The sequence below is a fragment of the Lepus europaeus genome, chromosome 2 (assembly GCF_033115175.1).
Source record: "Lepus europaeus isolate LE1 chromosome 2, mLepTim1.pri, whole genome shotgun sequence".
In the NCBI taxonomy this organism is placed as follows: domain Eukaryota; kingdom Metazoa; phylum Chordata; class Mammalia; order Lagomorpha; family Leporidae; genus Lepus; species Lepus europaeus.
In genome coordinates this window covers 155388873-155402148 of record NC_084828.1, presented here as the reverse complement: position 1 = coordinate 155402148, position 13276 = coordinate 155388873, and the positions used below count along the sequence as shown (strand labels likewise).

At 40.7% G+C, this 13276-nt stretch overlaps 1 protein-coding gene and 1 pseudogene across 1 annotated transcript; one reads left to right on the top strand and one right to left on the bottom strand.

Moving 5' to 3' along the window:
- Positions 1-263: 263 nt before the first annotated feature.
- On the top strand, positions 264-1757 carry LOC133749806 (E3 ubiquitin-protein ligase XIAP-like). The gene has a single exon (XM_062179154.1). It carries the CDS (start codon positions 264-266, stop codon positions 1755-1757), a length of 1494 nt encoding a protein of 497 aa, XP_062035138.1.
- Positions 1758-6143: 4386 nt separating this feature from the next.
- LOC133752109 (protein DEK-like) overlaps positions 6144-13276 on the bottom strand; it is a 71787-nt pseudogene continuing 64654 nt past the window's right edge.

The following is a 13276-nucleotide window of genomic DNA, read 5'->3' as shown; positions in this document are numbered from 1 at the left end:
TTCTACCATAGGTGCTGTGAAGAGGGGGCTTCTTCCAGCTGCCCACTTCCAGCTCTCGGAGGCGGCGGGGACCTGAGGGGCGCTCAGACCAGAGCTGGTGGGGTGAGGGGCATAGATAGGAGTCTGATCACAGAACAGAGCTGATATTTCCAGGTTAGCACTGGGGCCGCCCCTGCTCCGCCGATCGAGACTCGGCTGTTGAACTGCTGGCGGTTGGTGCTGGGTCTCCTGGTGCGGTGGACAAGTCCTATTTTCAAGAGCAGATGATGTTTAACAGTTTTGAAGGATCTAAAACTTGTGTGGCTGCAGACAGCAATAAAGATGAAGACTTTGTAGAAGAGTTTAATAGAGTAAAAACCTTCGCTGGTTTTCCAAGTGATAGTCCTGTTTCAGCAGCAACACTGGCTCGAGCAGGGTTTCTTTCTGCTGGAGAAGGAGACGCTGTACGATGCTTTAGTTGTCATGCAGCCGTGGATAGGTGGATGTATGGAGACTCAGCGGTTGGAAGACACAGGGAAGTATCCCCAAATCGCAGATTTATCAATGGCTTTTATTCTGAAAACAGTGCCACACAACCTACAAAGCCTGGTGTCCAAAATGGTGAATATAGAAGTGCAGACGACCTGGGAAACAGAAATCATTTTGCGTTAGACAGACCGTCTGAGACTCCTGCAGAGTATCCTTTGAGAACTGGACAGGTTGTAGATACCCCAGACACTGTATACCCGAAGAACCCTGCCATGTGTAGTGAAGAAGCTAGATTAAAGTCCTTTCAGAACTGGCCAGATTATGCCCACTTAACTCCCAGAGCGTTAGCCAGTGCTGGGCTCTACTACACAGGTATTGATGATCAAGTGCAGTGCTTTTGTTGTGGTGGAAAACTGAAAAACTGGGAACCTGGCGATCGTGCCTGGTCAGAACACAGGCAACACTTTCCTAACTGCTTCTTTGTTGTGGGCAGGGATGTTAATAATCAAAGTGAATTTAATATTGTGAGTTCTGATAGGAATTTCTCAGATTCAACAAATCCTCCAAGAAACCCAGCCATGGCGGATTATGATGCTCGGATCAGTACTTTTGGATTGTGGAGATACTCAGTTAACAAGGAGAAGCTTGCGAGAGCTGGATTGTACTGTTTAGCTGAAGGTGATAGAGTAGAGTGCTTTCACTGTGGAGGGGGCTTAACTGACTGGGAGCCCAGGGACGACCCTTGGGAGCAACATGCTAAGTGGTATCCAGGGTGTGAATATGTATTAGAAAAGAAAGGACAAGGGTACATCAACAATATTCATCTGACCCACTCACTGGAGGAGTCTCCAGCAAGGACTGCTGGAAAAATACCATCCCTATCCCGAAGAATTCTTGATCCCATCTGCCAAAGTCCTGTGCTACAAGAAACTCTGCAAATGGGATTCAGTTTCAGGGAGATTGAGAAAATAGTGGAGGGAAAAGTACACAGGTGTGGGAGCAACTATAAATCACTTGAGGTTCAGGTTGCAGACCTAGTGACTGCTCAGGAAAACAGTCCACACGATGACTCAGGTCAGGCTTCCTTGCAGCAAGAAGTTAGCACTGAAGAGCAGCTAAGGCGCCTGCAACAGGAGCGGCTTTGCAAAATCTGTGTGGATAGAAATGCTGCTGTTGTTTTTATTCCTTGTGGACATCTGGTCACTTGTAACACATGTGCTGAAGCAGTTGACAAATGTCCCATGTGCTACACAGTCATTACTTTCAAGCAAAAAATTTTTACATCTTAATCTGACTTCACAGTAGGCCTGGTTGTGTTCCTGTTATTTCCCTGATTGAATGAGTGATATGAGCTGAATTTAAGTAATCAGCATTGGATTCCATTAGCATTTGCTCCAAAGTAGAGAAAAAAGGTAATGTTTTATTCGGCAATCTAAAATTTGAATTTCTGTCTTTTTTTCAGGTTATTAATTGTATTTTTCTTCCTTTTTTTTTTTTACTGTTATTTGAAACCTTAAAGAACATCTAATTATAACATCACAATGTGCATTGGTAGTATGGTGACTAAGTGTACGTGAATTAATCGTCTGAGTTTCTCATTCTTTTCAGATAGGCATAACAAATGGAGCATTCTGTAGAAACATGGAAATGAATCTCCCCAATCACATAATTTGTTTTATTTTTCCACACTGGTGGAAACACAAAGATTATTTTTAGATGCTTATCTTTTTGTTCCAAGAATCTGCCCATTTTCTTTTAAAATTATAAATCCATAGTTGTGTGATTGATTTCAAAAGAGCAATTTTGTTGTCTTAAAAAGGGTATTCAATGATATAACACTGTCTAGTCAACATGTACTGACTGACCTGGAAAGATGTCAAAGATACTTTTAGTGTCAAATGTTAAGTAGCAAAACACTGCATATTATGAGCCGAATCAAGATGTGCATGTGTTTTATGTATGTGTAGAATAAATGTTTTGGAAATAAAACTGTTAAATGTGTTTTCTTTTGGGGGCATGGGGTAGAAGGATGGGTCCCATAGTAGGTTACAGGGTCTTTCACTTTCTATTTTTTTTCCTTTTTATTCTGTTTGAATTTTTATAAATATGTATTGCTTTTGTAATCAGATTTTATAGAAAGTATTTTACTGATGTAAAGGCTTAGGCATGTTCAAATGCCTGCAAAACTATTGATTGGTAGTTTTACTCTTTCTAATCCAAGAAGGCAGGGAAGTTAATCTTCTTGGTACCAATGTGAAATTTAAATGTTTTTATGTTTTGCCTGTTTTGTGAGTGGAAAATACTTGAGTGGTAGTTTTCTGTCACTTCTTATCTATGACCTTATCTTGTTTCAAAATAAATATTTCTTATTTTTTAAATTGAAATAAAAAGCATGGTGGAGCAGGGGTCTTTCTAATACAATGATTTTATGTCTTTTATATATTTACCCAGTAATGAGATTGTTGGATCATATGGCAGTTCTGTTTCTAGTTTTTAAAGAAATTTCCATACTGTTTTCCATAATGGCTGTATTAATTTATATTCCCACCAACAGTGCATAGGGGTTCCCCTACTTCCATGTTCTTGCTGGCATTTGTTACTCTCTATCTTTTTAATAATAACCATTCTAACAGAGTGAGGTGATGATATAGTGGTTTTGATTTGCATTTCCCTGATGGCTAGTGGCATTGGTCATTTTTTCATGTGTTTGTTGACAATTTGTATTTCTTCTTTTGGGAACTGTCCATTCAGGTACTTTGCCCATTTCTTAACTGGATTAATTATTTGTTGTTGAGTTTTTTGAGTTCCTGTTACATTCTAGATATGACTCCTTCATAAGGTAAGTAGCTTATAGATATTTACTACTATCTATTGGATTTCACTTCATCATATTTTTCCTTTGCTGTGCAGAAGCTTTTTATTTAGACACAATCCCATTAGTCTAGCTTTGTTTTTGTTGCTATTACTTTATCAAAAGGCTTATCCACAAAGTCATCACTGACATTAATGTCCTGAAGTATTATTCATGTATTTTCTTCTAGCAATTTCATAATTTCAGGTCTTACATTTGGGTTTTTGATCCATCCTCAATTGATTTTTGTATATGCTAAAAGGTAGTAATTCAATTTCATTCTTCTACATATATATGTGAAGTTTTTCTAGCAGCACTTTTTTTTTTGACAGGCAGAGTTAGACAGTGAGAGAAAGAGACAGAGAGAAAGGTCTTCCTTCCTTTGGTTCACCCCCCAAATGGCCGCTACAGCCGGTGTGCTGTGCCGATCCGAAGCCAGGAGCCAGGTGCTTCCTCCTAGTTTTCCATGAGGGTGCAGGGCCCAAGCACTTGGGCCATCCTCCACTGCCTTCCTGGGCCACAGTAGAGAGCTGAACTGGAAGAGGAGCAACCAGGACAGAATCCAACATCCCAACTGGGACTAGAACCCGGGGTACCGGCACCACAGGTGGAGGATTAGCCTAGTGAGTCACGGTGCCTGCCTAGCACCACCTTTTGAAAAGACTATTCTGGGACTGGCACTGTGGCACAGTGGGTTAACGCCCTGGCCTGAAGTGCCAGCATCCCATATGGGCTCCGGTTGGAGTCCCGGATGCTCCACTTCTGATCCAGCTCTCTTCTATGGCCTGGGATAGCAGTAGAAAATGGCCCAAGTCCTTGGGCTCCTGTACCCGCGTGGGAGACCCAGAAGAAGCTTCTGGCTCCTGGCTTCGGATCGGTGGAGCTCCGGCCATTGTGGCCAATTGGGGAGTGAACAGCAGATGGAAGTCCTCTCTCTCTCTCTCTCTCTCTCTCCCTCTCTCTGCCTCTCCTCTCTCTGTGTAACTCTGACTTTTAAATAAACAAATAAATAAATCTTTTTTTTTTTAAAAAAGAAAAGACTATCCTTTCTCCAATATGTGTTCTTACACCTTTGTCCAAAATCAATTTGTTGTACGTGTGTGAAGTAAATTCTGGGCTCTCATTTCTATTCCATTGGTCTGTCAGTTAATATGTATCATGTTGTTTTAATTACTATAGCTTTGTAGTATGCTTTGGAATCAAGTTTTGTGATACCTCTAGCATTTTTTCCCTCTCAGAATCCTTTGGCTATTCTGGGTTTTTGTGGTTCCATTATGAATTTTGGGATTGCTTTTTCTAATTCTGGAAAGAATCTCATTGTTATTTTGACAGGGATTTCATTGCATCCACAGATCCACAGATTATTTTAAATAGTATGAGCATTATATTGATGTTAATTCTTCTGATCGACAAAAAGCAATATCTTTTCATTTTTTGAATCCTTTGTGATTACTTTCATCAGTGTTTTAAAATTTTCCTTTTTGAGATCTTTCACTCTTTTGGTGAAATTTATTCATATATTTTTTTTTATTTTTGACAGGCAGAGTGGACAGTGAGAGAGAGAGAGACAGAGAGAAAGGTCTTCCTTTTGCCGTTGGTTCACCCTCCAATGGCTGCCGCGGTAGCGCGCTGATCCGATGGCAGGAGCCAGGTGCTTCTCCTGGTCTCCCATGGGGTGCAGAGCCCAAGCACTTGGGCCATCCTCCACTGCACTCCCTGGCCACAGCAGAGAGCTGGCCTGGAAGAGGGGCAACCGGGACAGGATCGGTGCCCCGACCGGGACTAGAACCCGGTGTGCCGGCGCCGCAAGGCAGAGGATTAGCCTAGTGAGCTGCGGCGCCGGCCTATTCATAATTTTTAATCTATGTGTATGATATTTCTTAGTTTCTCTTTCAGCAAGATCATTACTCATGTATAAAAATTCTACTCTCTTTTGTATGTTGATTTTGTGTTCTGTGAATTTGCTGAATTGGCCTTTCTACTCTAACAGCTTTTTTGGTGAAGTATTTAGGTTTTTCTATGTGCAAAATCATGTCATCTGCAAATATGGATACTTAGAATTCCTCTTTTCCAATGTTGATGCCCTCTTCACTAATTACTATTGCTAATGCTTCCAATAATATACTAAGAATGGCAAAAGTAGACATCTATGTCTTTTTTTTAAAAAAAAATTATGTGTTTATTTATTTGAGAGGCAAAGTTACAAACAGAGGGAGAGATATAGAGTTTACTCTCCAGTTGACCACAATGGCTGGAGGTGGGCCAATCAGAAGTCAGGAGGCAGGAGCTTCTTCCAAGCACTTGGGCCATCCTCCACCGCTTTTCCAGGCCATAAGTAGAAAGCTGGATCAGCTGGGAGACGAACCACGCCCATATGAGATGCCGATACTGCAGGTAGAGGCTTAGCCTACTACACCACAGTGCTGGTTCTGCCATCCATGTCTTGTCTCAGATCTAAGGAGAAATGCTTTCAGCTTTTTTTTTTTTCATTCAGTTTGATATTGCCTATTGGTTTGTCATAGAGAGCCTTTATAATTTTGAGGTATGTTCCTTGTATTACCAATCTGTGGAATTTTTTTGTTTTTAACATGAAGGAATGTTGAATTTTCTCAAACGCTTCCTCTACATCTTTCACGATGAGCAAATGATTTTTTTTCTTCCTTCTGTGACTGCCCTTGCATCCCTAGGATAAATACCTCTTGATCTTGTTCAGCCCAAGCACTTTGGCCATTTTCTGCTGCCTTCCCAGGTGCATCGGCAGGGAGCTGGCTCAGAAGAGGAGCAGTTGGGTCTTGAGTTGGCACCAGCTTCACAGGCGGCAGCTTTACCTGCTATGCCACAGAGCAGTCTCCTCTTCAGATTTTAAATTAAGAACGTGAGCAGAGCTGTGCTCAGGTTCACTGCCTTTTTTGGAACTGTTTTGACTTTTTGAGGCTGCTGCTGTCTGCCTTCTTAGCATTAGCACTTCCTACAGACATCTTACTTTTAGCAGCAACTCTGTTCTGTTTTTCTCTTTTAGATGTCTTTTTTGGTGGTTCCTCTTCACTGTCTTTATCGTCATCACTACAAGATTCAGCTGACAGAACTTCTGGGGCTGGTCCTCTTCACCTTCCTGGCCATTCCGGAACTGTTCTGTTCCTTTTTACTGCCTTCACTGGTAGCTTTTTTAGAATTTGGCAATGGTTTGCAGAGGCTTTGGATGCATGAAGAGATTCAAAATCCTCTTCGTAGTTTCTTATTTATATCTGATTGTTTCAATTCCAGGCCTCCAAGATTCTCTTTAACATGGCATTTCTAAAATGTTCATCATTTCTTCCCTCTTATACTGAATCATTCCTTTTTCAAATGGAAAACTATTGTACTGACTCACATTATTCTTTAAGGAAAACACTGTCTCATCTATGGTAGAGTAATGTCTATAGATTTTTTTAAAAAGAGATTTATTTATTTTTGTGTGAAAAGCAGAGTTTCAGAGAAAGAGAGAGACATAGAGAGATCTTCATCCACTGGTTGACTCACCAAATGGTTGCAATAGCCAAGACTGGGCTGGGATGAAGCCAGGAGCCAAGAAATTCATCTGGCTCTCCCACATGACTGGCAGGGGCCAAACACTTGGGCCATCTTCTGCTGTCTTCTCAGGTACATTAGCAGGGAGCTGGATTGGAAGTGAAGCAGCTGGGACTTGAACCAGTGCTCATGGAGAATTCTAGTATCTCAGGCAGTGTGGCTTAACCCAGTGTGCTACAGTGTTAGCCCCAGAAGTGTGTGTAAATTTCTAAGTTCATCTGTTTTCTTCTTGCTCAGAAAAAGTTATCTTTTCTTTTTCCAGTTTATGCCCCTTCTCTTGTGCAATTTAAGTGGCTCTCTTTGTAAGAAAGAGATTTGTATTGTCACCCTTGCTATGTTTTTCTTTAACAGATAGACAGTGACAAATCTTTGGCATTTGGGTAAAGGTGTTGTCTTCCGTAATTGCTTCCAGCTGGACAGGGTCATCACATGGGCACTATCCAGGAATGCCAGTTTGCCAGGGGCTTGGGGAATACAGGGTTCTGCCTGTTGGGATCCAGCAGGTGTAGAGCCCAGTTAAAAAAAGGGTGATCCACTCCATAAATGTCTGCCCTTATTATCCAGGGGACTGTATGTTGGCCTCTGCAGGAGGAATTTTGTTATGGTATGATGAAAGAGATCTTGGTTCTTGTCTCTTATTGAAGAAGAACTTCCATGCAGACAGGGACAGTGAGCAAACTAAGATACATTTAAGTGAGAAACCTCCTGCTGCAGCAGTCAGAGGGGGGCTTTGAGGGAGGAATTGCCCGGGAAACTTGCCAGTGCTGGTATTTTTTAAAATTAAACTTTTATTTAATGAATATAAATTTCCAAAGTACAGCTTATGGGTTACAATGGCTTCCCCCTCCCAAAACTTCCCTCCCACCCACAACCCTCCCCTTTCCAGCTCCCTCTCCCCTTTCAATCACATCATGATTCATTTTCAATTCTCTTTATATACAGAAGATCAGTTTAGTATATATTAGGTAACGATTTCAACAGTTTGCCCCCATATAGCAACACAAAGTGAAAAAAAATACTGTTGGAGTACTAGTTATAGCATTAAATAAGAGTGTACAGCACATTAAAGACAGAGATCCTACATAATATTTTTTTAAATTAATTAATTTTCAATGCCATTTCCAATTTAACACCAGGTTTTTTTTTCATTTCCAATTATCTTTATATACAGAAGATCGATTCAGTATATAATTAGTAAAGATCTCATCAGTTTGTACCCACGCAGAAACACAAAGTGTAAAAATACTATTTCAGTACTAGTTATAGCATCACTGCACATTAGACAACACGTTAAGGACAGATCACACATGGGATGTAAGTACACAGTGACTTCTGTTGCTGACTTAACAATTTGACACTCCTGTTCATGGCGTCAGTAATCTCCCTAGGCTCTAGTCATGAGTTGTCAGGGGTATGGAAGCCTTTAGAGTTCGCTGACTTTGATCTTATTCCGATAGGGTCATAGTCAAAGTGGTAATTCTCTCCTCCCTTCAGAGAAAGGTACCTCCGTTCTTTCCACTGGGATCTCACTCACAGAGATCTTTCATTTAGGTCTTCTTCTTTTTTTTTCTTTTGCATGGTATCTTGGCTTTCCATGCCTACAATACTCTCATGGGCTCTTCAGCCAGATCTGAATGCGTTAAGGGCTGATTCTGAGGCCAGAGTGTTGTTTAGGACGTCTGCCATTCTATGAGTCTGCTGTGTATCCCACTTCCCATGTTGGATCTTTCTCTCCCTTTTTGATTCTATCAGTTAGTATTAGCAGACACTTGTCTTGTTTGTGTGATCCCTTTGACTCTTAGACCTATCCGAGCCATCGGTTGTGAACTGAAATTGATCACTTGGACTAGTGGGATGGCATTGGTACATGGCACCTTGATGGGATTGTATTGGAATTCCCTGGCACATTTCTAACTCCATTATTTGGGGCAAGTCCGATTGAGCATGTCCCAAATTGTACATCTCCCCCCTCTCTTTTTCCACTCTTAAATTTAACAGGGATCACTTTTCAGTTAAAATTTAAACATCTGCCGGCGCCGCGGCTCACTAGGCTAATCCTCCGCCTTGCGGCGCCGGCACACCGGGTTCTAGTCCCGGTCGGGGCACCGATCCTGTCCCGGTTGCCCCTCTTCCAGGCCAGCTCTCTGCTGTGGCCAGGGAGTGCAGTGGAGGAGGCCCAAGTGCTTGGGCCCTGCACCCCATGGGAGACCAGGAGAAGCACCTGGCTCCTGCCATCGGATCAGCGCGGTGTGCAGGTCGCAGCGCCAGCCGCAGCGGCCACTGGAGGGTGAACCAATGGCAAAAGGAAGACCTTTCTCTCTGTCTCTCTCTCTCTCACTATCCACTCTGCCTGTCCAAAAAAAAAATTTAAACACCTAAGAATAATTGTGTGTTAATTACTGAGTTCAACCAATAGTACTAGAACAACAACAACAACAACAACAACAACAACAAATACTAAAAAGGATAAAGTATTACATTGTACATCTAGAGTCAGGACAAGAGCTGATCAGGTATTGTTTCTTATAGTGTCCATTTCACTTCAACAGGTTTCCCCTTTGGTGCTCAGTTGTCGCCGATCAGGGAAAACAAATGAAATTTGTCTCTTTGGGACTGGCTTACTTCACTCAGCATGATGTTTTCCAGATTGCTCCATCTTGTTGCAAATGACTGGGTTTCATTGTTTCTTACTGCTGTATAGTATTCTATGGAGTACATGTCCCGTAATTTCTTTATCCAGTCTACTGTTGATGGGCATTTGGGTTGGTTCCAGGTCTTAGCTATTGTGAATTGAGCTGCAATAAACATTAATGTGCAGATGGCTTTTTTATTAGCCAAATTTATTTCCTTTGTGTAAATTCCAAGGAGTGGGATGGCTGGGTTGTATGGTAGGGTTATGTTCAGGTTTCTGAGGAATCTCCAGACTGACTTCCATAGTGGCTTAACCAGTTTGCATTCCCACCAACAGTGGGTTAGTGTCCCTTTTTCCCCACATCCTCTCCAGCATCTATTGTTGGTAGATTTCTGAATGTGAGCCATTCTCACCGAGGTGAGGTGAAACCTCATTGTGGTTTTGATTTGCATTTCTCTGATTGCTAGTGATCTTGAACATTTTTTTCATGTGTCTGTTGGCCATTTGGATTTCCTCTTTTGAAAAATGTCTATTGAGGTCCTTGGCCCATCTCTTAAGTGGCTTGTTTGTTTTGATGTTGTGGATTTTCTTGATTTCTTTGCAGATTCTGGTTATCAACCCTTTATCTGTAGTATAGTTTGCAAATATTTTTCCAATTCTGTCGGTTGCCTCTTCACTTTCCTGACTGTTTCTTTTGAAGTACAGAAACTTCTCAATTTGATACAATCCCAAATGTTAATTTTGGTTTTGACTGCCTGTGCTCCTGAGGTCTTTTCCAAGAAGTCTTTGCCTATACCTATATCTTGCAGGGTTTCTCCAATGCTCTCTAATAATTTGATGGTTTCGGATCATAGATTTAAGTCTTTAATCCATGTTGAGTGAATTTTTGTGTAAGGTGAAAGGTAGGGGTCTTGCTTCAAGCTTCTGCACATGGAAATCCAATTTTCCCAGCACCATTTATTGAATAGACTGTCCTTATTCCAGGGATTAGTTTTGGATCTTTTATCAAATATAAGTTGGCTGTAGATGTTTGGATTGATTTCTGGTGTTTCTATTCTGTTCCATTGGTCTATCCATCTGTTTCTGTACCAGTACCATGCTGTTTTGATAACAACTGCCCTGTAGTATGTCCTGAAATCTGGTATTGTGATGCCTCTGGCTTTGTTTTTGTTGTACAAGATTGCTTTGGCTATTCGAGGTCTTCTGTGTCTCCATATGAATTTCAGCATCATTTTTTCCAGATCTGAGAAGAAGGTCTTTGGTATCTTGATTGGTATTGCATTGAATGTATAAATTGCTTTTGGGAGAATAGACATTTTGATGATATTGATTCTTCCAATCCATGAACATGGAAGATTTTTCCCATTTTTTGGTATCCTCTTCTATTTCTTTTTTAAAGGTTTTGTAGTTTTCATCGTAGAGATCTTTAACGTCCTTGGTTAAGTTTATTCCAAGGTATTTGATTGTTTTTGTAGCTATTGTGAGTGGGATTGATCTTAGCAGTTCTTCCTCAGCCGTGGCATTGCCTGTGTATACAAAGGCTGTTGATTTTTGTGGATTGATTTTATATCCTGCTACTTTGCCAAACTCTTCAATGAGTTCCAGTAGTCTCTTAGTAGAGTTCTTTGGGTCCCCTAAATAAAGAATCATATCATCTGCAAAGAGGGATAGTTTGAGTTCTTCCTTCCCAATTTGTATCCCTTTAATTTCTTTCTCTTGCCTAGTAGCTCTGGCTACAACTTCCAGAACTATATTGACGAGCAGTGGTGAGAGTGGGCATCCCTGTCTGGTACCAGATCTCAGCGGAAATGCTTCCAACTTTTCCCCATTCAATAGGATGTTGGCCGTGGGTTTTTCATATATTGCTTGGATTGTATTGAGGAATGTTCCTTCCATACCCAGTTTGCTTAGAGTTTTCATCATGAAAGGGTGTTGTATTTTATCAAATGCTTTCTCTGTGTCTATTGAGAGAATCATATGGTTTTTCTTCTGCAGTCTGTTAATGTAGTATATTACGTGATTGTTTTGCGAACGTTGAACCATCCCTGCATACTAGGGATAAATCCCACTTGGTCTGGGTGGATGATCTTTCTGATGTGTTGTTACATTCTATTGGCCAGAATTTTATTGAGTGTTTTTGCATCTGTGTTCATCAGGGATATTGGTCTGTAATTCTCTTTCAATGCTGCATCTTTTTCCAGCTTAGGAATTAAGGTGATGGTGGCTTCATAGAAAGAATTTGGGAGGATTCCCTCTTTTTCAATTGTTTTGAATAGTTTGAGAAGAATTGGAGTTAGTTCTTCTCTAAATGTCTGGTAGAACTCAGCAATGCATCCATCTGGTCCTGGCTTTTCTTTGTTGGGAGGGCCTTTATTACTGTTTCAATTTCTGTGTCAGTTATGGGTCTGTTTCGGTTTTCTATGTCTTCCTGGCTCAATTTCGGTAGGTTGTATGTGTCCAAGAATCTGTCCATTTCTGATAGATTTCCCTGTTTGCTGGCATACAAGTCCTTGTAGTAATTTCTGATGATTCTTTTTATTTCTGTGGTGTCTGTTGTTACGTTTCCCTTTTCATCTCTGATCCTATTGATTTGGGTCTTTTCTCTTCTTTTTTTAGTTAGTTGGGCCAATGGGGTGTCAATTTTGTTTATTTTTTCAAAAAACAAGCTCCTTGTTTGGCTGATTTTTTGTAATGTTTTTTTTTTTGGATTCAATCCTGTTGATTTCTTCTTTGACTTTAATTATTTCTCTTCTCCTACTGGATTTGGGTTCGGTTTGCTGCAGATTTTCTAGATCCTTGAGATGACTTGAAAGCTCATCTATTTGGTGCCTTTCCAATTTCTTGATGTAGGCACCTATTGATATAAACTTTCCTCTTAACACTGCTTTTGCTGTATCCCATAGGTTTTGGTATGTTGTGCTTTTATCCTCATTTACTTCCAGAAAGTTTTTGATTTCTCTTTTAATTTCTTCTATGACCCATTGTTCATTCAGGAGCCTGTTGTTCAATCTCCATGTGTTTGCACGTGCTCTAGGGATTCCTGAGTTGCCAATTTCCAATTTCATTCCTTTGTGGTCTGAGAAGTTGCATGGTATGATTCTAATTCTTTTGAATTTGCTGAGACTTGCTTTATGGCCTAGTATGTGGTCAATCCTAGAGAAGGTTCCATGTACTGCTGAGAAGAATGTAAAGTCCTTAGATGTAGGATGAAATGTTTTGTAGATATCCGTTAGATGCATTTGGGCTATAGTGTCATTTAAATCTACTGTCTCCTTGTTGATCTTCTGTCCTGTTGATCTGTCTATCTCTGAGAGTGGAGTATTGAAGTCCCCCAGTACTATTGTATTGGGGTCTAAGTCTCCCTTTAAGTCCCTTAACAAGTCTTTTAAATAAGCTGGTGCCCTGTAATTAGGTGCATATACATTGATAATCGTTATTTCTTCCTGTTGAATGGATCCCTTAATTATTAAGTAGTGCCCCTCTTTGTCTCTCCTAACAGTTTTTGTGGTAAAGTTTATGTTGTCCGATATTAAGATGGCTACGCCTGCTCTTTTTTCATCTGCTGGCATGGTATATATTTTTCCAGCCTTTAACTTTCAGTCTGTATGAATCATTGTTGGAAAGATGAGTTTCTTGTAAGCAGCAAAAAGATGGGTTTTGTTCCTTAACCCAGTCAGCCAGTCGGTGTCTTTTAACTGGACAGTTCAGGCCATTAACATTCAATGTATTATTGAGAAGGAATAACTTTGCCCTGTCAT

Bases quoted from the DNA above. Each gene is read 5' to 3' on its own strand.
- LOC133749806 (XM_062179154.1), top strand. From the start codon at position 264: ATGATGTTTAACAGTTTTGAAGGATCTAAAACTTGTGTGGCTGCAGAC.